General features: G+C 37.3%; 1 protein-coding gene across 1 annotated transcript in view; it reads left to right on the top strand.

Moving 5' to 3' along the window:
- TNFRSF11A (TNF receptor superfamily member 11a) overlaps nucleotides 1–26,235 on the top strand; it is a 122,991-nt gene that overhangs the window by 38,758 nt on the left and 57,998 nt on the right. The window contains exons 2-3 of the mRNA XM_007486859.3: nucleotides 15,785–15,866; nucleotides 17,343–17,468. Coding sequence (XP_007486921.2) covers nucleotides 15,785–15,866; nucleotides 17,343–17,468 — 208 coding nt within the window. The remainder of the gene's footprint in view (nucleotides 1–15,784; nucleotides 15,867–17,342; nucleotides 17,469–26,235) is intronic.

Here is a 26,235-nt window from a genome sequence, read left to right as displayed (position 1 = left end):
CAGGCACTACACATTGTAAAAGGACTATAAAATGGAGGTCATGTCTGAAAAAGAAGCAGGATTATAATTGGGAAATCACAGCCACATTCAAGAGGAGGCTAGTGAAGAATTAGCCTAGGCTTGGGGTATGCCTTCACAGCCTTCAAGAGACTGTGACCAGGAAAGAAACTGAGTGTTGAACTGGTATGGGAAGGGAAATAGAAAGCTGTCCAGTTCTTCTTTCAAAATAGGAAGAAAAAAAGAAGAAATAAAGATTCAGGAATTTTGAGATGTATAAGAAGGGTTATTAAAGGAGCTCACTTGAGATAGTCTGGAGCCTAAAATAATAATGTTGTGAATCTGGAAGAAATCTTAGAGGTCATCTTGACCAAAAGAGATAACTTATGTAAACATATAACTCATATAAAGAGCTTTGCATATCACTACTAGGTTTGTACTCCAAATTGATAATAAAGAAGGGTTGTACAAAAATATTCATAGCTGCACTCTTTGTGGTGGCAAAAAATAGGAAAATGAGGGGTTGTCCCTCGATTGGGGAATGGTTAAACAAATTGTGGAATATGATGATGATGATGGAATACTATTGTGCTGAAAGGAATGATGAACAACTTGCTTTCTATATGACCTGGAAAGACTTCCATGAGTTGATGCAGAATGAAATGGGCACAAGGAGAACATTGTACACACAAAGTGAAACATTGTGGAACAATCAAATGTAATTGAATTTGCTACTATAGCAATGCGATGATCCAGGACATGTGAGAAAGAATGCTATCTGCATCTAGAGAAAGAACTGGGAGTAGAAACAGGAGAAAAACACATGATTTATCACTTGTTTGTATGGGTATATAATTTGGAGTTTTGGTTTTAAAAGATTACTCTTATAAAAATGAATAGTATAGAAATAGGTATCAAGTGATAACACATGTATAACTCAGTGGAATTGCTTGTCGGTTCTGGGAGTGGGAATGAAAGGGGGGAGGGAGGGATCATGAATCATGTAACCATGGAAAAATATTTTTAAAATAAAAACTAGAAAATTAAAAAAATAAAGTGCTTTGAAAACATCAAAGTGCTCTATGAATGCTAGCTATAATTCTTATTAGTTAAATTGCTACCTAAAGTGTGAGTCTGATCTACCTCAGCATCCACCACAAGTAGTCATTATTGAAATCAGTCACCCTGAGGAAGTCCATTGTATTTTTGGGATTCTATTGTTGGGATGTTTTTAGTTAGGATGAGCCAAATTTGGTCTCCCTGGAAGTTCCACCTATTAGTTCCAAATTCTGCCCTTTAGGGCCAAGTAAAACAAATCTAATTCCCCTTTCACATGACACCCTCTAAATATCTAAAGGTACCAAAAATGTTCCTTATTAGGTACTATTTTCTCTGCTTTCTTCAACTGGTTTTCTTGTGTCCTGGTTCTGAGTACCCTCACCATCCTAGTCTTATCTTCCTATGGATTTTCTTTGATATGTCCATTTCTCTTCTGAAGTGTGGCACCATGAGATGGACAAGTTATTCCTAATAACTTTGGTGAAGTAGGTGGTAAAGTTATCTACTGGTGGTGGAAGGAGCATGGCTAGATTTGGGTCTAAGTAAGGAGACAACATATAAGGAGCTATGTACAAACAGTATATCTTAAGGTAAATTAAAGATTTCAGTGGTTGTCAATAAAGAACTAAATACAATGACCATAGTCTCTAAGGGTTTAATTGATACTAGATAGCACCTATTTAAAATGAATGGATGAGGCTGGTACTGTTTCAGGAGATTCTTTAGAAATGTTCAACCACAGAAAATTTGAGAAAATGGATTGTGGAAGTTGCCCAGGCTTGAATATTAGCAAGGTGGGAATGGTGAAAGAGGATTCTGTGGGAATATTGTATAGTGGGAGTGTTGTATAGTGAAAAGAGTAAGACTTCCAGGGCCAGAAAGACTGAATTGTCAGCTCTGTTGCTTATTAACTGAATGTCTCTGGGTCTCCATTTTCTTTAAACCTCAGTCTTCTCATTCATAAAATAGGAATGATAATACTTTTCTTTAGGTGTTATGGTGGAGGTAGAGGGATGTATTTTATATACATTAAGGTAGTATTTAAGTTATTTTATTCTTTATTTTTATTTAATTCTTTTATTATTCCCTCTGGCTGCCTAAATTGCACAGCAGACAGTTTGCCTGAACCTGCCTGGGAGGGCTTCCTGGTCTCAAGGCAGCCTTTCCGTTAGGTGCCAACCACCTACAGTACCACAGCAGTTCCATTCCTCTTCCATGAGCTTAATTTCCTTGCCTTCTCCTTCTAGCTACACACATATACCCTGAATGAACTTCAAAAAGACATTGGTAACCTGTAGGGAGCTCATTCCTCAATGATTCTACCCCATCATTCCTTCCCCATCCCAATGATTCTGAACTGTTGGCTGCCATTATCCAGATCCCATTCTTAGTTCCTCTTTAGTCACTTCCAATCTTTTTTTTCTTCCTTTTTAAAAAAAAATTATTTAATTAGTCAATTTGGAATATTTTTCTTTGGTTACAAGAATCATATTCTTTCCCTCCTCTCCCCCACCCCCTCCCATAGCCAACATGCAATTCCACTGGGTTTTACATGTATACTTGATCAAAATCTTCCAATCTTTAAGATAAAGGATCAAAAAGTAAGAAAAGTAACTTTATTAGGACACTAGGGAAGACTATTTGGACTAGTTGCATCTTCAGTTTTAGGGTACAAATTGTGTTTTCATATCTTTTTAGGCTCATTTAGAGGACATAGCTTATCAGTGACTTTCTTTAGTAGAAAAGGAAATGGAGAAGTATTCAAGACTTGGGATTACAAGGAGTTGCTAAAGGCCAGGTTTATTCCAATGGGAAATACATTTCTTTGAGATTTACCTCATCAAAAATATGTGTATTTTTACTAAATCTCTACTATGGTGGAGGACCCTTTTAAAATAATGTTATCTTTGTTTATCTCTTTGTTGAAAATAGGCAAATAAAGTACAAATCCCATAATTTTGCTTCCTTAGTCTCAGAAGTTACTTTATCTGGCAGAGACCATGTTCCCCATACCTCCTAGAATTCAAGTTCATCTAACTCCTTTTCCATGGAATAAATATGTAATGTAGAAGATGAATTTCTCTTGAGACCTATTTTCCTTTCCTATAAAAATCAGAGATGAATCTTCATGAAAAGATTTCACTCTGGGCCAGATTGAAAACTTTTGTGTTTTAGTCTCATGTCATGCCAAATATGAGAGCACTTCAGTTAGCATTCTGCCTAAAGAGAAGTTCTAACTCCTACCTAGAAATGTATTTTTTCCCCAATTATATTTTAAAGTTCTCCCTTCTGCTCCCAGGTATCTTCAAGCCATAGGAATTTGTATCCCTGGCTCAATTTATACTGTTAGTTCCTTAAAAGTTTCTTGAGCTGTGGAGGGGAGGGCACCATAGTCACAGCTGATATGCTCATTTGACATTGAAAGTTTTTAGATTTAGAGCTGGAAGGCATGGTAGAGGTCATGATTTATAATCCCTTCACTTTTCCAGATGAGGAAACTGAGACTCCAAAAAAGACTGACTTGCCCAGTGTCACACAAACAGTTAGAGCTTTAAATAGAGACCAGGTTCTTTGACTTCAAATCTCATGTCCTCTTTATTGTTATTATGTTGCCTCTGAATCAAGTAAATGCAAATTAGTCCTTATATGGTGACTTTTTAAAAAAACCTTTACTTTCTGTTTTAATAACAACTATGAGACAAAAAAGGCAAAGGCTGGGCAAGCAGGGTTAAATAAATTGCTCAGGGTCATACAGTTAGGAAGTGTCAGAGGCCAGATTTGAGCTCAGCTCCTCCTGTCTCCAGCTATTGCTTTATATCATAGTGCCACATCGCTGCTGACTCTTGATGACTTCTTGAGGCAGGTTAGGAATGCTAGAAGGGATGGTTCGCAGGTCTCCATTTTTCCTCTCCAAACCTTGGTGTAGGCAAAACTTGGCTTACTGAGGCTTCTAAAAGTCTAGTTCTTATGATCGGTTCCAATCATAGCAATATATCTTAAGAGGATTCATCTCCAACTCAACAAACCTGTTAAATGTGGTGGTGTTTTCATATTTAGTAATTTATATCTAAATAGAACTATACCTTTCAGTTTTAACTATAGGACATAGAAATGTGATATCATCCTCACCTGAATAATTTGCAACACAATTATCACCATTAATCCTATTTTATAAAATCTTTGGAAACTCCCTTGTTTGTTCTTCTAGATTACCTTTTATTTTCTGATTTGACAGAAGGAAACAACCTTCTTTGTCCTTTGTTAGGAGCCTGCAGGTGTTTTCCAGTGAGTAAGACAGTCATTTTAGCACCCATAATAACTTGCAACTTTTATTGCTATTAGATAAAAAGCAAAGTACTAAAAGCAGATTTTGCTCTGCCTAATGTAAAGGGATAGGATAGTCCTCTTAAAGTACTTGTGTGTGATTTTCCATTTCCACAGCTCAGGCTTCAAAAATTCTTTGGACTTTTGTCCTCATTGAGGTGACCATTCTCTCCATCAGTGCAGATCACTGCCCATTCATGCTTTTATAATATATATGATTCTTGTCCACATCCTCTCGAGAGAATCTGCCAAATCCCTAGGAGCCGTCTTTAAGGTCTTTTAACATTTCATAGCATCAATCTTTCAAAGACTTCAGTGATAGAAAAGACCTTGGAAGTCACCCTTTCCAACTCCCTCCTTTTACAAATTAGATAAATGTCCCACCAAGATGTGAGGAACATAGGTTGAAAGATGGAAGGAACCGTATTAGAGGCCATCAAATCCAACCAGCATTCTCATTTTCCAAATGAGGAAACTGAGACATAGGAAGTTTGACTTGCCAATATCGAGGCAAGACACTTTTGAGCTCAAGTTTTTCTGGATCCAAGTGCAGTAGTCTTTCTACTTGACCACTTAACTTCCTCTGGCCTCTACAGGGTACCCTTTGTATAAACAGAAAAGTTCTTGATTTATAGAAGGCTGTTTTGCATAAATTATTGTTTTAATTAATTGCTTAGTTGAAACTCTAGGGATCTCTAATTAAATAATCACATCATTTGCAAAAAAAAAGGGGGGGGATCATTTTGTTTCCTCCTTGCCTTCCCTCAATTTTTTTCCTTTGTATTATTGCTAAAGTTTCCAATACTGTGTTAAACAACAGTGGGGATGATGGACATCCTTGATTTAACCCAGATCTAATGGAAAAGGCCAATAACATCTCTTTATTACATATAATACTGGCTCTTCATTTTAGAGAAATGTGATTTACCATATTAAGAAAAGGATCATTTAATCATATTTTATGGCACATTATCCATGATGGTGCAACCACTTTTAGTGACCATATTTCCTTTTCTTATATCCTATTTGATATTTATAGTCTGAGGATTACTGAGGAAACTTCATCTCTCTAGGCACATCTCTCTTACACAGTCTTAACATATGCATTAGTGAAGGAGAGCCCTGTGTGTTGCAATTTGACTCTATCCAGTTGAAAGCTTTGTAAAAGACAAATATGGAGGGTTCTGTTCCCTGTGCCTTTCAGTTATGCATGAGACTCACTGTGAAGATGTGATCTACTGTAGAAACTCTGTGAACATCTCCATAAGTACAGAGACCCTTCTTGTAAAGATTTTTTAGGGAAAGCGAAAGTCAGCAAAGGAATGAGAAATTGCTTTTTGGTTACCACCAGAGGGTAATAATCCCTGACATCTATTTTTTGGATTCTTAGGTAGTGAGATGGTGCACTAGATGGAGTGCTGGGTCTAGAGTCATAAAGATTTGAATTAAAATACAACCTCAGACATTTACTAGCCATGTGACCCTGGTCTAGTCACTTCACTTCTGTTTGCCTCAGTTTCCTCAACTGTAAAATGACGATAACATAACTTACTTTTGAGGGTTGTTGTAAAGTTAAAATGAGATAATATTTACAAAACACTTAAGTTTAATGACTAGTGCCTAGTTGGACCTTCATAAATGCTTGTTCCATTCCTTTCCCCACTTTGCTGTATCTTAAAAATGGATTCAAAATTCCTTCTTACACACGTGCTTGTGTCTAGCCAGTGCTCTTAGTTTTTCTCAATATGTGAGCCTGTATCTTGATACTTTGTGATTTCATGGCTTTTGGCTTCTCTTCTTTTTCAGATAGTCTTTCATTTCTGTGTGTTTGCATTTCTAATTCATTCTCTTTTGTTTTTTTTTTGGGGGGGGGTAAGGATTGACACTAGAGATTCAAGTTTTTCTATTCTGCTATTTTGTGTGGACCATAAATTGTGCTTTCAGAGTTTTGTCTAATTTTTTAGATCATTCAGAAATATCCTTCCCCTTTGACAGTAGTTTCCTCTAGAGGTTGGGTCTCAAAGCTGTCTCAGCCTCCTTCTGGTTTGGACAATTCAGTTTCAGTTGTCTCAATTCTCTGCCTTAAATGAGTTCTGGGAGGTATAGAACTGCTCTCAAATGGATGCTAGTCCCCTTTGCTTTAGACTTGTGGTGTTCTTTCCTAATCCTCTCTGATCTTCTGTTCTTTGACTTAGTACAATTAGAGCACAGAGCCTTTCCATGCTCATAGTCTCAGCTAGTGAAAGCTTTTGCCTTTTGGTTCTCCATTGTTTCACAATGGAGATGATGGTAGGATAATGGGGAGAGAGTAAAGCTGAGTTTTATTGCAAACCTTTGGGTTGGCTTGGGTATCCCTGCTAGAACACAGTGATAAAGTGATGGAATTAGGGATTCAAGAAGAGCTTTCTATGTTAGTATGTTTCCTTTTTAGGGTTCTTAGTGTCTCTGACTGTAGAGATAATGAAAAAGGTTGTAGGGATTAGAAAAAGTTTCTGGTCCTCCATCTTGTTGTATTACTTACAAATCATGTTGACTTCATTGGAAAGACTTGCATGTAAATATGGAAATTGAAATGAGCAGAACTAAAAGAATATTATTTATATCAACAGAAATATTTCTTGAAGAATTACTTATTTCCAAAGAAAGAACTGACAAGTAGAAACAAGCAAGATACAGTTTTATATGTACAATACATCTTTTTGTCAAATGATGTCTTCTCTAATGGATGTGGGGAAGGAAAAAGGAGTCAACTGGGTATTTAAATGTAACAAATAGATAAATAATTTTTTAAGAGCATGTACAGGAAGACAGTAATAACTATGTTTAAAAATATGGTTTGAGAATAAGAAATGAAAGAAACCAAATGTCAAAAGATTACTCATAAGTCTCATATCCATATATCATGGACTTTAAGAAAAGAGTCAGGAGGTGATGCACATGGCAAGCACTGAATAACATCATTGAAAATGAAACTTAATCTATGACTGAATAAGCAGAAAATGGCAGGTTACTAATATGGTAGTCATTTATGAATCAGATGTTTTTGTATATTTAGACCATTGACTAGTGGAAGGGAAGATCAAAATCAGCACCTAGTTAGAAAAAAGGATGAAGATGAGGTAAGAAACTACATATAGTTAGAATAGCTACAACTCAATCTACTTAAATAAGGAATTCTGTTTGGAGGAAAAAAATATAGAAAAGAGATAAAATACATTGTCTAAGAGGCTGGATTTGGAGTCAAGACTTAGGTTCAAATCTCCGCTCATCTCATATCTATCCATGTGGCCTTGGACAAGTTTTTTTGAACCTGTTTCATCAATTGTAAAATGGCTGAATTAGAACTAGACTAGGCTGAATTTAGAACTTCCAGTTCTAAATCTATAATCCTATGGCTATTCCCTCTGCTATTCCTACTTCTCTTGTGAAGTTTAACTGATATAAGGCAATCACCCCAAGGAATCCAAGAGAGTCCAGAAGCCACCAGAGCCAGCTAGTGCTTCATTTCTTTGCTGAGAAGAGGCACAGCGGCCAACAGTGACATCAATTTGATTATTTGCAAACCATTATGGAAGAGAATAGTGAAAGATTATGAATAGTGTCATCTCTGCTTTCCATAATTAGTTCCAAATGAATTTTCAGTTAGGGCTTAAACCTAAGATTGTAGGATAGGGGAAGCTAGATGTCTCAGTGGATTGAGAGCTAGGGCTGAAGATGGGAGGTCTTTGGTTCAAATCTGGATCAGATACTTCCTACCCTAGGTAAGTCACTTAATCCCCATTGCCTAGCCCTTATTGCTTTTCTGCCTTAGAACCAATACATGGTATTGATTCTAAGATGGAAAGTAAAGGTTTAAAAAAATAAAAATAAATGAAAATTAAAAGACTGAAGGATAGAATTCCCATTGATGGAGTACATCTTCAGTACTTCCATGGATCTCTGATCTTATGGATATGTTTTTCACTGGTACTATTGCAACCTATATGTGCCATCTCATTTGGTCTCATTTTTGGCTGATGAGCTTTTCCATAGATTATCTGTTCCATGTAATTGAAGTCTGCTATCCATTTGTTATTTCTTACTCATGCCACATGAGCAGCCCATCTTTCTTCCTGATCATGCATTTCTAGTTGATATCTCCTGTCATGTCTTGAGTAGAGGTTGTCATCATCAGAAATATGCATTAACCTACTTGTATCAGTAATAGAATGCCAACATCCCTCTGTTGCCAAATAGAGACACCACCACTTTAGTTCCTTGGAGGTTATGGAGTTCCATATTTTATAACCTGAGAGCATCACTGGGAAAACATTTGCACATTGCTTTTAACAATTCTATGGTACAACCCAGCACAGAGGACCATTATTTTAGCACAAATGTCAGTTATTTACTGTCAAGAAAAAGCTTTTCACACATGTCATCATATTTGTTCTGGAATAATTTAAACTAACCTTGAAAACAAACACTTGTTTATATACCCAGGAACAAATGTCAAGAAGGGAAGACCTAAGAAAACTCAAGCAATCAATAAACTCCATCTCTCTTTTCTATTTGGTATCTCAGGAAAATCTCCATGATAATAATAATTCACATTTTGTAGCACTTAAAGATTTGTAAATTATTTTTCTCAAAAGCCTGTGTAATCTTCACAATACAAGTATTAATTGTTATACTTGTATATTGTTATATCTATTTAATAAATATTGTTATAACTGTTTAATGAGAGAGGAAATTGTGAATAAAAGATTAAGTGACATATTCATATACTTTTTTCCAGTCAGTGTCTGAAATAGAATTTGGACCCAGGGCATTTGATTCTCAGTACAGTAGATACTGTCTTCAGTATCTACTTCACTGTCTTCACTAACAAATGTTGAATGTAATTTCTACAAGCATGTGATTGTAGGCAAAGAATTTTATAATCTTTAAATCATAGTAGGAAGGGCATAATGGGAAATCTTAGTAAATATAGGCTGACCAGTATAATTTTTATGGGCCAAATGGACTATCTTTAATGTGATAGTATTTAACAACTTTAAAGAGGGTCATTGAGGTGTCTCAGTGGATAGAGAACCAGACCTGGAGACAGGAGGTCCCAGGTTCAAATTTGATCTTAGACACTGCCCAGCTATGTGACCCTGCGTAAGCCATTTAAATCCCAATTTCCTAGCCTTTACTGCTTTTCTGCCTTGGAATTTAGCAAACTATAATAGAACCCTTTTATAATATGACAGAGAAGCAGAGTAAGCCTTGGAAGGACTTGAATTTAATTTTCTGCCTTTGATCCTTTACTGACAATGTGACTCTGGGAAAGTCATAACTTTCAACTCTGTGACAAAATATTTCAGGGAAAGTACAGACTTGCACTGGGAGACGGAGTTTCCTTATCTAGAAGTGCCCTTTGCTAGTGAGATCACAAGTCTAGTCCCTGTCATAGTCCCTATTCCCTATAAAAAGGGTAATTGTTAGAATGATTGATACTTGATCCATGGATCAAATGGATCAAATTATGTACAATCAAATTCAGCTCTTAACTACAAAAGAACCTATCTTCAATAATTAAAAAATGCTTCATATTCGAGGTCTTCTATAAATTGCCACCACCCCAGTTTTATATCTTATGTTTCCTGTAGGTTAAACTACAGTCCAGGTCACAAAAGATTAGGATTAAAATTCTCTAGAGACTACAGATTAGTTTATAATTATTTATTAGATAATGAAAGCAAGTTGGATAGAGAAAGGGCAATCAATGGCCAAGTCTAGCTAATCTAAAGCTAATCTAAGCTCACCACTCATCTCCCATCTTGCTGCTTCCTATCCAAGAGGTGGTGCAGAAAGAGGGGTACAAATTTATGTTAAATTCACACAGAAGACAGGACCCACTTTTAAGTTTAATCTCATGCCAGTCCTATGATAACGCAGCATTGAGAATCACATTTTACAAGGAAGAAACTAAAAGAAGCCGATTGTATTTCCACTTAGCTCGAATTGATAGATTAAAGGTACAGACATATATTTGAATAAATTATATTCAACATTTCTACTTTTAAAAAGGCAATGTGTTGTAATAGTCTGGATTGGTGATAGTAATTTCAGCAAACCAACAATTTGTCACAGAGTAGGGAATTTAGAGGGCATTGGTGAACTGTCTTGGAGTGTGCCTCAGCCTTGCATCCATGGTGGCAGCCTTTACTTTATACTGAGGCCATCTTTATCCTACTTCCTTTTTCTTCAGAAGTCTAGAAACTTCTTTATATCCTATAGTTTGGCCCTTTCTTTCCTTGGTGGCCCTAGCCCCTGCCCCCAGCCTTGCCTCCTTTTTGTTCCCAGAAGTTTCCATTTCTTCAGCAGCTTAGAAACTTAGAAAGGGTTAGGGACACTTTCTTCCCCTTAGTAACGAAAACCTCAGGGTTTCCCTGTATCCCAAGTCCTGGCACCTGCCCCAAGAGTGCAGAAGACTGATTGACAGCTCTCTCTGAAAGTAAATGTGTACTTAGTGGGCCAAATGAATATTTATGTATCTGCAGCATGGGGATTTAGACTCCCAACCTGCTAATATCTAGCACATAATCAACACACAACAAAAAGGCTTAATAAATATTTGTTGAATTGAAATGTTGGTAGACATCTACCTGATGTGCTAAAAGTATCTCCTGTCTGCCATGTGCTGGAAATAGCTGCATTTTCCCTGGGTTTGAACAGGGAGTTATTTTGAGAAAGGTTAACAGGGTAGTTTCTTAGCACATCTACAAGGATTATTTCACTCAATCAGTGCCTTTCTGGTGTCATTTGTAAGTTCAGAGAGCATAATAGCCCTGATAAAATAAGGTTAAACATTCATCAGGAGGAGAGTGGGAAATGAAATTCCCAGAAGCTGGAGGGGAAGAGAGAAACCTTAGAGAGCTTTGGAGGGTACCAAGAGTGGGATGCCCTATGCTTGAAAATGGTAAAGTACACTAAAAAGACTATTTTAAAGATGTCTAGAGTTCTCCCAAATACTAAAAACTGGTCTAGATCAGCAGTGCTTCTAGCCCTCTGTCACATGTTTCAACATCAGAAACATATGATTTTATCAGTGGAAATGCTGCTAAAGAAGCATTACCATCAGCTTTGCCAACACACCCTCTGGATCATGGAATCTTTCCATCTAACTTGCAGCTGAAACCTTCCATAAATATTGCCTCCCTCATTCAAATGTGAGCTTCATGGGAGCAGGTTCTGTCTTTTTTTTTTCTTCCCTAATATGTGTCGCCAGCATTTGGCATAATGCTTTGCACATAGTGAGCACTTAATAAATTTTATTTGTTCATGCAATATTTCATGTAACTCACAAGAAATGTAGTTCTTTTAAAAATATTTTATTTTTCCTAATTGTATGTAAAAACAATTTTAAATGTGTTTTTAAAAAAATTTTGAGTTCCAAATTCTCTTCCTCCCTACCTCCTTTTCCCTCTCCTTGAGACAGTAAGCAATTTGATATAAGTTATACATGTGCAATCACACAAAACAGATTTCCATATTAGTCATGTGAAAGAAAACACAGACCAAAAAAAGAAAACATGAAAAAATAAGAAAATTAAAGCTTTGATCTGCTTCTGTTTACTCTAATAGTTCTTTCTCTGGATATGGATAGCATTTTTCATCTTGAGTTCCTTAGAATTGTCCAGAATCATTGTATTGAGGAGAAGAACTAAGTCAAATCATGCATAGTTTTATATGTGACCCTATAAACTAAGCATTTTCTTTTTTGAAAGATTTGATCACCATTTGACAGGAAACCATAAAAGGAGTATCTTGACTGAAGGACAAAGTGTGTTTTTGTTTTTACAGTACCTTCAGGGTGGAAATGTGGCTTGTTCCATTTTATGAAGGAGAGTTGACCAACAGCAAAACTGCTGCTGCTGCCTGGAAGGTCTTCTTCAAATCTTTCTGTCTGCTAAGGCTACTATACCTTTCCCAGTACATATGATCTCAATTAGAAACATCTGGTCTTCCATATACAGGTACCATTGAAATATCAATAGTAAGAATCATCTTCTCTAGGCAGCTGTTAAAAAAGACTAAGGTATTAGTTATTTTTAAAAGCATTAGTTCTTCTGCATTTTCACCCATTTCTGGCTGCTTGTGTGAGCCTGTAAACAATAGTGGATGAATCATAGGCATAGCATGGGAAGTTTATGATCAACATGTTTAAGTCAGGTGATGTTTTATAAGCATTGTGATTTGTTGTCACCAAGATACAGTCAAGTATGTTATAGCATTTTACAGATGCTTTGGGGCAGCCCTTTTACTGAATTCTCCCAGAAAGTACCTTCATGTGTATGTAGCATAGAACAGTAAAGAGTTCTGAATTTCTTATGAGTTATGGACAGTTAATGACCTTTAACATCTAAAATATTGCTATTAGTTTGCTTTTGTTTGGGGGGGATATCAGCATTTTAATAATTTTCCAATAGTGATAGGAGCAGAGCAGTCACAAAATTTGTATTGGCTTTGACCACATTTATCATTTCTTTCCCATTTCTACTGTCTCCACATTCCTTCTACTGTCTCCACACAACAGTTTCCCATCTCTGAGTTAGAATGAGAGAAGATGGCAATCTATAGACAGAAGAAATACACCTTAGAATGAAAATAAAGAAAAAAGGAGAAATAGAGAAAGAAGCAAAGATCTCAAATATATGAGCCAATGCATATATTTACAAATGTAGAAAGACATTAAGTGAATTTTTACAAATAGATCTACCTGCAATATATTAAATAACTCTGGCAAATATTACCAGTGTCCATAGACCTGGATTAAAAGTGCAAATATATCCTTTCTGATGCTAATATTGATAGTAGTATGTTGGAATCTTCTTTTATAGTCTATGTCTGGCATATAATAGATACTTAATAAATCTTATGGATTAATTGATTGATGCTGAATTACAGAATGCCAACATGACCCCGGAGGAATGTATAGGGTCCTAGGAGAAGGTGGTAATCAATGTAGAGGAAGCACTATATTGATTGTTTATAGGATACTGTGAATTCTTGATGTGTTTTATGTATTATCTGTGGGGTGAAATTAAAACTGTCCTGTCAAATGGATGAGGGCTCTGTTCCATAGTAAGTATTCCTAGGGGCCCCATTTTGACTTAGAAAACCACATGTTAACATTATCTATATCCCATTGTATTTTTATTTATTTTATTAAATATTCTCCAATTACATTTTAATCTAATTCTAGCTTTCCCTCATGCTTATTGTTTTACATCTTTGGAGCACACTATATATCTATGTGGGAACTGACTGAGAACCTGTTTTTCCTATGTTTGGGAAGAACTAGTCATGGGCCATAGAGTCAAGCTATAATCAGAGATTTCTCAGATCTTTCTGTGGAGGAAAAATGAGTCAAAGAAATATGTTTTGTTATCAAAACTTAATTTGGCCCATGTAAATCCAGAATATTACATGGACAAAGTTGGTGGTTTTTATAAAGAAAATTGACGAGTTGGTCATTTGATAACATTTTTTCATTTTATTTGTTTTATTACACTGGCCCTTATTTTGCCAATTACCCTATCCAGTTTAGATAATGTTGGTTGTAGAATCTGGAAGAGATCTGGGTAATCATTTAGACAAGCCCCCTACAATTTTTATCTGAGGACACTGAATTACTGAAAGACCCCAGTAACTAAAAAGATGCTATCTGCAATTTGTCTACTATATGCTTAAAATACCTCTAGTTTTCTGTAGGGATTACATCTTGACTAGAATGACATAATTAGGTGATAGCAAAGTCAAGCTAAGAACTTTAGGCTTCTGACCCCTAATAGCCACACTAACCCTGAAGTGATCCATGCTATTTAGGACATATTGTCAAAGATATTTTTGCCCCAATGTAATCATCAAATTCTTTCCTTCCTACCTCAACCATTTGTTTCACTGGTCTTATCACTAGAGTACACCAAATATTGGTTTTATGGTGACTATAAACTAGTGAGATTGAGTTTAAGGTATGATAGAAATCAACCGTTCAATTCAATAAACATATATTAAGTTCCCACTATATTCAAAAAGGGCACCTTGGTGGCACAGTAGAAAGAATTCCAAACCTGGAGCCAGGAAAATCTGAGTTCAAATCCAGATTCAGATACTTATTGCTGTGTGACCTTGGGCAAGTCTTTTAGCCCTGCTTGCTTCAGTTTTCTTATCTGTAAAATGAGCTGGAGAAGGAAATAGCAAACCACTCCAGTATGTATGCTAAGAAAACCCCAAATAGGTTCAAGAATAGTCAGACATGATTGAAAAACAACTCACCCACAATAGGCTCTGGTTATCTTGTACAGCCCAAGACTAGATGGAAGTGTTCAGGACTGTTTGGCTGTAGTCTTCCTGATTCTTGTTCCATTTGATACTCTCTTAGATCTTTGCTGAGATTGTTAATGGGAGAGCTAGGCATTTCTAGGGCATTGTTGTCTTGTGTATTGTTTTTAAAAGCTTAAGCTGATTTAGAGGGCCACAGCAGTTAAACTTGATAAATTCTTAAGGAGATGATAGCCAATCCTGTAAATTACTACATTATTTAAATGTCACTCTCCATAACTGTGCATACCCTTTGATTCAGTACTAGGTCTGTATCCCAAAGAGATCAAAGAAAGGGAAAAGAATGACTCATACAAAAATATTTATTACAGCTTTTTTAGCTAAGAATTGGAAATTGAGGTGTTGCCCATCACTTGCAGAATGGCTGAACAAGTTGTGGTATATAATAGTTATGGAATACTATCTAATACTTTAAGAGAAATCTGGAAAGATTTATATAAACTGATGCAAAATGAAGTGAGCAGACCCAGAAGAACATTGCACACAGTGACAGCAATTATTTAACAAACAACTGTGAATGATCTAGTTATTCTCCGTAAATGCAGTAATCTAAGACAATCCCAGAAATTCATGATGAAAAATGCCACCTTCCCTCCAAGAAAGAACTTATGGAATCTGAATACAGATTGAAACAGAATATATTTAATTTTCTTTCTTTTTTTTCATTTGAGATCTCTTCCACAAAATTACTAATGCGGAAAAATGTTTTGCATGATTATACATTATTATCAGATTGTCTCAAATGGAGGAGTAAAAGAAGGGAGTTAAGGGAAGAAGGATCAAGAAAATTTGGAACTCAAAAGTAAAAAGGTGTTAAAATTGCTTTTACATGTAATGGGGGAAATAAAGTATTATTTAAACAAGATTTAAAAAATATGTTACTTAAAATAGGAAGTAGAATTTGAGTTATTTCATGAATTTTATGAGTTATTGAGTCATTCATATTTAACCAAAGGCTCATTTTTAGTTTTCAATCTGAAATAAGCTTCTGTATAATCTTTTATCTAATATTAGTTCTCTATTCTCTTTTTAGTTAACTCTCCAAATCCCTTCTCGGTGCAACAGTGAGAAGCACTATGAGCACCTTGGAAGGTGCTGCACCAAATGTGATCCAGGTATATTATTCATTTGTTCTTTCATTTCCCCCCCAAATAACTGCTTTTTAATCTAAGAATCACTATATCATTTCTGTGCTATTCTAAAATCTCCTTTGTCTTCGGTAAAACATACTACCTGAAGTTGCAATATCTGTAATTACCCTCTTTAATAAACCACAGAAAAGCAAAAAGAATTTTTAAAAATTTATTTATAGCTCCCCAGACATAAAAGCAAAAGCAATTTTAAAAATTCCTATACTTAATCTTTGCTGGAACCCAGTTATTAACAAAGAAATTTCCTCAAGGAGGCAAGCAGGTTTATAAAGCTCCTTATTTTCCCCTAAGAATTTCACAGTTCAAATGTTCAAACTATAGAATAATAACAGATGGGAATAGAGCTGCTGCTAAATACTGCTATCACCTTGATATTTTCCTCTTTGGAAATATTCACACTGGAATTGTCAACCACCTGGAATGCCTCTGTGTACACTCTCTACCTTCTTTCCGTATCACTGCTGAGAGCCAGAAGCTGTATCAAGTTATTGCTTTTCAAAGTCATGTTGTTAGAAAAATGACTATGAATTTTCATACCCTGTAGGAGTTCCTAGATCTATGTCTGCTCCTCTCCTCCCTAACACTCATTTGTATTGTTCAAATGTTCCTTACTCAACCACTGTGAAGTGCATTTTATCTTCTAAAGATGACATGAAATACAGCCTGTTATAGTGGGCTGAATAAAATACTAGAAAGAACTCATTAAGACTTGAATTCAAGTCCTTCCTCTGACACATGTCAGCATTTCTCTCATGATCTTTGTGTCTAAGACATCTCTCAAAGTCTTGATGTTATAAATAAGAGTACGTGATCTGCACTGATAGAAGGAGTTTTCACACTGGCAAGTCCCTCCACAGATAACAGATCTGGACCTCCCTCCCCACCAAAAAAGGTTAAATAAAAATCATTGAAACTTGGTATTGTCAATAAGATTTTTTAAATGGCTGCTATGGGAGATTGAAGTGATGGTCCACCTCAAATGCACCAGAGCAGAATTAGAAATAATTTTGTCCTTGGGGTTTGAGTGTTAAAGGTGATTCCACTGTATAACATTATCTTTTAGGTATTTCACTAATAATACTCTCTTGGATGGACATCTAAAACTTTACCACAATTTTCTGTGTAGCAGATGTTATTATCACCAGGTGCAAGTGCAAAAGACTTTCTCCTTAACCTGAAAGAACTTGAGAATGATTGAGATCAGAACCAGGCAGCTGGACTGAGATAACAATCACATGTTCAGTGACATATGACTGCAGCTTCACCCATTACACAGTCAGGGTGATAGAGCCAGTAGTTATAGTCTCTTGTCACGTATTTCTTAGTTCTCCTGTTCTGTTGTTCCAGCTCAGAAGTCTTTATCAGGCTTGAAGAAAAACCTTTCCTTGGGGCTTTGTTGATGATCTTGGGTTTTAGATCTTTTTTTTTTTTCTTTTTAAGGAAAGTATATGTCAGCAAAATGCACTTCCACCTCTGAAAGCATATGTTTGCCTTGTGGCCCAGATGAATACTTACATACCTGGAATGAAGAAGATAAGTGTTTGCTGCATAAAGTTTGTGATAGTGGTAAGTCAATTTGCACATCTTCCGAAGTAGAGCAATCCACTCGACATTCCACTTTTGTCCCCAGAATGATCTTTTTGGGACATACTTTATTCCTAGAATCTATCAGATTAACCTCTTCCAATTGTTATAGATATATTGCTATTTTTAAGCGTTAATGAATTGTGACTATTATTGACTCTCATTTGGAGACATGAGCTAAAACTTATATTGTACTTGCTTCTTGTGATGGGAAAATTTAGCTCTGGAAAGTGCTTAGATTATACTGACATATTGATTCTAAAAGCAAGGTTATAGCTTTACCTGTCTCTCAGATTCTTTTAAAGGATTAGAGATCATTAAAAATCCAAATATCCCAGGACATATGACTACCTCAAGAGATGCAGAAAAGCCTTTGACCAAGTACACCACTTATTTATACTAAAAACCCTGTATAGGAAAGGCATAGAAGGACTTTTTTTAATGTTACAAAAAGCACCTCTCTTAAGGATTAGAAAGAGCTTATAGATTTTGGCTGAGAAAATATGAACATGGAAAACTCCACCTCATGTGAAAGCATCTGACAAAGTTTTTTTTATTCCTCACTGTCTAGTAATGACCCTGACTCACTGCTGTCTTCTGGAAAATAAAGATTCATTCAGTTCACCAAAATTAATTTAAGTAAATCATAATCATAGCTACCATTTATATAGTGCTTTACAGTTTTCAAGCTTACAAATATCAAGACAATTCACCACTAGTTCATTTCAACAAAATCCTAAGAGACAGGGAATGTTTCATTTTGTCTTTGTATCCTGAGTACCCATCAAAGCATTTAGGAATTTAGTAAACGTTTGCTTGCTGAGTGAATAAAATAATAGCACTTACTAAATACACATGGCTATGTCATGCCTTGAGGGAAATACAAAGTTTATATAACACACAATCCCTGTTCCCATGGAATTTACAGCCTACTAGGGTATCATGACACAATTACACATGAAATGTGCATTAAAGAAAAGCTGAAAAAAATCTATGCAAAATTCTTAAAGAAGATCAGAGGAATTGGACAGAGAGGGATATAGCATTTGCCTTGGGCTTTAAAAGATAGGTAAAGGTTAGTAGGAGGGAGGGCATTCTAAATACTGGGTACAGCTTGAGCAAAGGCAAAAAAGTGGGAAATAAGAGGGCATAGTTGAGGGCAGAGAATAGTCCAGTTTGGGAGGAGAATATGAGAATAAGCTAGAAAGTAGGGTGGTGCCAGATTTTGTAGAGGACCTTGAATATCAGGGAAAAGAGTTTGAACTGTATTTAAAAGGAAGTGGAGCCACTAAAGATTTGGAGCAGAGAGGTAACATGACCAGATCTATAAATGATAGAAAATATTTTGACAATGGTAAGAGGATTGATTGGAAATTAGAGATAGGAAGACCTATTACTATGATATTGTTAAAAATCAGTCTGATGTTATTCAGGGCTTAAACTAGGGTGGTAGTACCCATAATACTTTCCTATTTCCACAGATGGGGAAGTATGGATGTGAGCAGAGTTGAATTAGCAGTGTTAGATGAAAGTCAAAGATAATACCAATGTATTGAGTATGGTAATGCAACAGATCTAGATAATGGAGTCAAGAGGATAAGGAATGAAGAAGATAAACATTTTTTAAGTGCTTGCTATATTCCAGGCTGGCATCTTTAAAAATGGTATCTCATTTGAAATTCACAATATCCATGAGAATCAGATACTATTATAATCCCCATTTTATAGATGAGGAAACTGAAAGAAACAAAACTTAAATGACTTTCTAGAGTCACACAGCTAAAGTGTCTGAGGCCATATTTGAACTCAGATTTTCCTGACTCCAGCACTCTATACACTGATCTACCTAATTGCTCCTGAGAGGCAAATTTAGGAAGGAACATAAGCTAATTTTTGAGCAAGCCATGTTTAAAGTACTGGTGGGACATTGAAGAGGAGAAGCTTGGAAGTATATGTCTGGACTGAATCAAATAAAACTGTGATTATGTTGGGGGAGAAAACTGAATGGGACAATGTTGACAGTCAGGAATTGAAGAGTATAATGCAGTAGCCCTGATTTGAGGATTGACACTGGTATCAGTCTGCAAGATCTTCAAGAGCCAAGAAGTCAATTCTGTGACATGGCCACAAAAAACACTGGGACAAAATTTAGACCACATTAACGGAAACAGAATATCTAGTAATAAATAGGTAAACAAAAATACCCTCAGACCTCTGTCCTCTGTCCTGGTAAGACGATAACTGGAATATGTCTTTGGTTCTGCATCCACATTCTAGAAAGGATATTGATTAACTGGAGAGTGTCCAGTAAAGAGCCACCAAGGTGAAACAGGGTTAACCTTGTGAGGATTCTTTGAAGAAAATAGAATAATTTAACCTAGAGAAGACAGGACAGACACAATCGTTTTCTAAGTATTTGATGATCCTAGTATGGAAAGATATGAATTGTTCTACTTAGCCCTAAAGGAAAGAACTAAAAGCAATGGGTAAAACTTTCAAGTGAGCAAACTTAAGCATTTGATGTAAGAAAAAAAAAATCCCTTCCTTATAATCAGAGCTAGGCTCCTCTGAAGGTCTTCAGGTAATGATCAGATGTAACCAGTGTGTTGAAGAGATCATTCTTGTCCAATTATAAACTGGATCAAATCAAAGATCATGAATTTTTTTTAAGTTGGAGAGGATCTTATAGGTCATGTAATCCACCTTCCTCACTATGCAGATGAGGGAACTGGAGCCATAGAAGTTAAGTGACTGTGTCCACTAGAAATTTATGTTATATACCCTCACTTGGGCTCTCACTGTTGCTAGGCAATTTTGCTATACTTCTCTTATTAACTTACTATCCCATTCTCCAGAGGCTCTTCCAAACTTTTTTATCCCTGGCTTCTTCATCCCCGACCTACTAAACTGAAACTTTTGCCTCATGTTTTACAGAAAATTATTGAGACTATTTGCTTTGAACTCCCTCTTCTCTCCTTTTCCTCATTTCCTATCCCACAGAAGCCTTTTTCCACTATCTTCTCTTTCACTACTCTCACACAATGAAGTGCCCTTTCTCCTTACCAAGGCTAACCCCTCTGTCTGCTCAAGTGATCCCATTCTGTCCCATCTCCTTCAAGAGAGCCCCTTCTGTTACCTCCTCTCTTTCACTTATTTTCAATCTTCCCCTCTCTCCCATCTCATCTCTTACAGCCTACAAACATGCCCATGTCTCCACCTTCTCTTGATTCTTCCATACTTGCTAGCATCCTTTTTCTCTTCAGTTCTTTGTAGCTAAACTCAAAAAGTTCATCCCCAATAGGTGCTTCCATTTTCTCTCCTCTAACTCTCTTCTTGACCCCTTATGATCTGGGTCTGACCCTATCACTCCACCAAAACAGCCCTCTTTAAATTTACTAATGACCTCTTAGTTACCAAATCCAGTGGCTTTTTTTTTTCAGTCCTCATTCTCCTTGAGTTTTCTCCAGCCTCTGACACTGTTGATTGGTCCCTTTTCCTTATTGTTTTCTTTCTCCTTGGTTTCAGGACTTCATTCTCTCCTGGTTTTCCTCTCACCAATCTGACCATTCCTATTTTGCCTCTGCTGGATCCTCCAGATTACACCCTTAAACCACATGTGTTGCTTAGTGTCTTGCCCTGGGTCCTCTTCTCTTCTCCCTTTATACTATTTCATTTGTTGATCATCAGCTCCCATGAATTTAATTTCCATCTCTATGCTAATGATTTTCAAATCTACCTTTCCTGTGCAATCTCTCTGCTTACCTTCAATTTTACCTCTCCAATTCCCTTTCGGACATCTCAAACTGCATTTCCAATAGATGTCCTTTTTTTTTTAAAAACCCTTAACTTTCTGTCTTAGAATCAATATTGTGTATTGGTTCCAAGGCAGAAGAGTGGTAAGGCATAGGCAATGGAGTTTAAATAATTTGCCAAGGGTCACCCAGATAGGAAGTGTCTGAGGCCAGACTTGAACCTAGGACCTCTCGTCTCTAAATCTGGCTCTCAAACCACTGAGTCACCTAGCTGCCCCCTCCAGTAGACATCTTAAATTCAATATGCCAATAAACTCCAGTGGCTTCCTATTGCTTTCAGGAACAAATACAAAATTTGTGTTAGGTATTCAAAGGCCTTTGTAACCTAGCCACCTCCAACCTTTCCAGTCTTTTTACAATCTTACTTCCTAACACATACTCTTCCATCCAATAATATTGGCCTCTTGGATGTTCCACAAACAAGACACTCCATTTCTCTGACTCTGGGTGGGTATCTTTCTTTCCCCTGTCCTTCCTTCCTTCCTTCCTTCCTTTCCCTTCCTCCCTCCCTTCCTTCCTTCCTTCCTCCCTTCCTTCCTTCCTTCCTTCCTTCCTTCCTTCCTTCCTTCCTTCCTTCCTTCCTTCCTTCCTTCCTTCCTTCCTTCCTTCCTTCCTTCCTTCCTTCCTTCCTTCCTTCCTTCCTTCCTTTCCCTTCCTCCCTCCCTTCCTTCCTTCCTTCCTTCCTTCCTTCCTTCCTTCCTTCCTTCCTTCCTTCCTTCCTTCCTTCCTTCCTTCCTTCCTTCCTTCCTTCCTTCCTTCCTTCCTTCCTTCCTTCCTTCCTTCCTTCCTTCCTCCCTTCCTTCCTTCCTCCCTTCCTCCCTTCCTCCCTTCCTCCCTTCCTTCCTTCCTCCCTCCCTCCCTCCCTCCCTCCCTCCCTCCCTCCCTCCCTCCCTCCCTCCCTCCCTTCCTTCCTTCCTTCCTTCCTTCCTTCCTTCCTTCCTTCCTTCCTTCCTTCCTTCCTTCCTTCCTTCCTCCCTTCCTTCCTTCCTCCCTCCCTTCCTTCCTCCCTCCCTTCCTTCCTCCCTCCCTCCCTCCCTCCCTCCCTCCCTCCCTCCCTCCCTCCCTCCCTCCCTCCCTTCCTTCCTTCCTTCCTTCCTTCCTTCCTTCCTTCCTTCCTTCCTTCCTTCCTTCCTTCCTTCCCTTCCTCCTTCCCTTTCTCATTTCTTCCTTTCTTTTCTCTCTCCATTCCACTCTCCTTTTTTTCCTTATTCTAAAAAGCTGGTGAAAACTGGGAAAGCCATCTTTAATACTTCAGCTAGAGAGAAGAAAGTATCAATGAGAATATATATATATAGGTTGTCCCAAAGTCTTGGTATGATTTGAAGCTATTGAAGCTGAAGCCTACACTAGACTTTTTTAGAATACCATTATACTTCAGAAGAGGCTGGCTTTCTTCTTGTCTATAAGTGTAGATTGAAAAGTGTTCCATCCCAAAACTCTGTGAGTGTTTTATTGGCTTCCCCTCTGGAGAAGAATTCAGGCCCCTTACAACATATGTCGTGAATTTGCTTTGATGCCAGTAGGAAGCAGCAGGGCCGAACTAGATTCTATAATGTGGGAACAGAGAAAAAACTGGGAATTTCCCCACAGATCTAATCTGAATTAGGGCCATGAATAGAAGCAGGGATTCCCCAGCCACAGCAAATGTAACTTTAAGAGTGTGATATTGTGGGGCAGGCTTCTCTTTGCAGCTACAATGAACACTTTAGGAACTTGAGGCACAAGAGTAATTTGGCTTTCAGTGGGGAATGTAAGGCAGGCAGGACCCTTCTGGGTAGGAGAGATGCTCCCAGGCAGAGATGGAGTGGACCTTAGAGGAGATGGGAAGGGAGTAAGCAATTTACATAGCTTCTACTAGGTGCTCGTTTGGTTCCACAACTCTAAGAAAGGTGCTATTATTATCCCTATTTTACAGATGAGGAAACAGAGAAACAGAGGCTAAGTGACTTACCCAAGGTCACACAGCTGGTAAGTGTCTGAGGACAGATTTGAGTTAAGGTCTTTCTGACTCCAGGTCCAGAGTTCTGGGCACTGTGGCTCCACCTAGCTGACTCTGGTCCTCAAACCCAGCCCCCTTACAGATAAGCAAACTGTCCAGGAGAGATTAAGTGCCTTGTTCATGAGCAAATAGATAGAATTGGAGCAAAGATTTGAAGTCAAGTTCTCAGATTCAAAATCTGTTGTTTTTCCCACTGTGCCACACTGCCTTCAGCCTTCTCTCAAGGATTAATTTTGTTTGTGGTCATTTGTCTCCAAACTCAACTTTGCCAAGGTGGGAGTTATTTCATTTTTGGCTTTTCTCTCCCTGTGGCCTTGTGCACGGTAAGAGCTTAATCAATATTTATTGAATTGAATCACTGAATTGTCTTATGCCTTTATATAAATACCAAAGCCCCACCCCCATGAAGTGAACTTCTTTTTATTGTGAACTTCTATTTATTCAGAATATAAAGTAAAAACTAAAATTTCACAGATTTTTAAAAAGCATTTTATACTACGATTTGATGAAAAAAATCCAATGGAAAGTGGATATCAAGAATTGATGCAAAAACTGTAACTCAGGTATATGTCCTAGTGTCAGTGAAGCTTTAACTCCACGTGGATGACTTAGGAGGCAGAGGATTGGGATCCTGTCTTTGCTCTCTTTCTTACCACCCTTGGGAGATTCCCTTAACGTAATATTTAATCTTTGGGACAAATCACTTGAGCCTGTTTCCTCATCTGTCTAATCCAGATGATCTCTCCGATCCCTTCCAGCTTTCATTTCTCTAATGCTGCCACATTTTATATCTACATAGCCAGGTGATGATTAGTGCCTGAGGTAGTTGTATGATACCAAAGGTCTGATGTATTTTTTCCATCTTATTTGAATATTAAATATATTTATTAATTTCAATTCAAGAAATAAATATTAAGTGATTACTACATGCAAGAGAGCGAGGATAATGATACAAATGCAAAAATAAAACAATCCCTGCCTTCTAGGGGTTTATACTGAAATTTAGCCAAAACTGGTCAGCCAGGATCTGCCCATCTGCCATTAATCAAAATGTAAGTGTAACATCATATTCTCTAACTAGTTTGAACAAGTGAAACCTTAGCAAAGCCTTTGCCACATCTTGCCAATCCTTTTACACTACCCTGACTGACTCCATATTTTATTTCTGTTAGTGACTGTCTTCTCAAATACCTAAATGCCATTCTCAGCCCTAATTCTTCCAGCAGCCTCCACTTAGTCTCTGATGGAAACTTATCCTTTATACATCAAACTTATACACCTCTTCTCCTTTATACATCAAAAGTTCCCAGCATTATAATCCATTCTTTTTATCCCCCCAGAAGTCAGAGAAGAAAAATTATATCTCCTAATCCCTCCTCCTGTGTCTTTGATTCCATTATCTCCCACCCCTTCCATTACTATGCTATTTTTCATGCATCTTTTATATCTTCTACACTGATTTCTTTCCATACACCCATAAACTGGCTCATTTCTCCATTTGTAGAAACCAAAAAAAAAAAAATAGGACTGACTCTTCTACTCCATCCATTGATTATCCCATCCCTCTTGCTTCTCTCCCTCATAGCCACGCTTCATCATCAGCTGACTTGTGATCTCATTGAAGTAGATACCATGTCCACTGTGACAGGTCATGTGATTCTTGTCTATCTTCTCCCCTAGATCTTTGATGGAGATCTATCCAAGTAGTTATAAGGCTTTTCACTCAGTCTTTTGACACAGTGCCACAAATTTGTCCAGGAATACACATTTAAGTATCAGAGCCAAGATTCTTTAGGTCTTTAGGTTCTAAAATGTGTACATTGCATGTAGTACCAATAATTAAGTTATTTTTTCAAATGTTTTTAAACCCTTAACTTCTCTCTTAGAATCAATACTGTGTATTGGATTGAAGGTAGAAGAGTGGTAAGAACTAGGCAATGGGGATTAAGTCACTTGCCTAGGGTCACATAGTGAGGAAGTGTCTGAGGCCATATTGGAACCCAAGACCTCCCCTGTCTCTAGACCTGGCTCTCAATCCACTAAGCTGCCCAGCTGCCTCCTATGTTATTTTTTATAGATGGTCTTATAACTTTGTGTACCTTCTATTCTTTTTCTGTCATTCTGTCATCATTATTGCAGGAATAAGAGGGGGGTACAAAGACTGAGACACATTTTATAATTTTCTTTGTCTTATAGGTGGTCATGACCAAAGAATGAATCACCTTAGTGTCAAGTGTTTTTTGTTAATTTGACCTGGTGGTCCCTTTCTTCCAAAACACCTCTCCTTGTTCTCCTCCTACCTCTTTAACTACTTGTTCACTGTCTCCTTTGGGAAATATCTTTGTCCTTTTTCCAACCCATCAAGATGGGAATATCATAAAATTATGAGGTTATGCTCTTGACTCTATGCTTCTCTCTATATAGATCAGTCTCTGTCTCTGTCATACTCTCCGGAACTCTTCTATCTCTTTCTGTATCTGTGTCTATGTCTGTGTCTGTGCCTGTGTCTCTGATTCTCTCCCTTTTCCCTCTACTCCTTTCCCCTTATCTCTATCCCTCATTGAAATCTTGTTTGCTCCTAAGGCATCAACTAGGAAGGCTATACAATTGATAGCCAAATTTGACTTGTCTCCCATAATCAGTCCACCCCTCCAACTTGCCACAATAAATTGTCTACTTGAATGTCCCAAGAGTAATTAAAAAAGACTTGGCACAAACCAAGCATATTGCCTTACCCTAAATTCTAGCCCCTCTTCCCTTCTTTGCTATTTCTGTGAGGGGCACTACTATTCATATCCAGTCTCCTTTGTTCAAAACCTTGGCATTATCTTGAACCCTTTCTTCTCCTTTACTTCTTATTTCCATGAGGTGCTAGGTCCCACAGATTCTACTGCCAATATATCTCTTACATTTGCCCCCTTCTCTCTTTTCTCACTGC

This window comes from Monodelphis domestica, chromosome 3 (genome assembly GCF_027887165.1).
Source record: "Monodelphis domestica isolate mMonDom1 chromosome 3, mMonDom1.pri, whole genome shotgun sequence".
NCBI classification, from domain to species: Eukaryota; Metazoa; Chordata; class Mammalia; order Didelphimorphia; family Didelphidae; genus Monodelphis; species Monodelphis domestica.
This window is presented reverse-complemented; position numbering and strand designations above follow the sequence as displayed.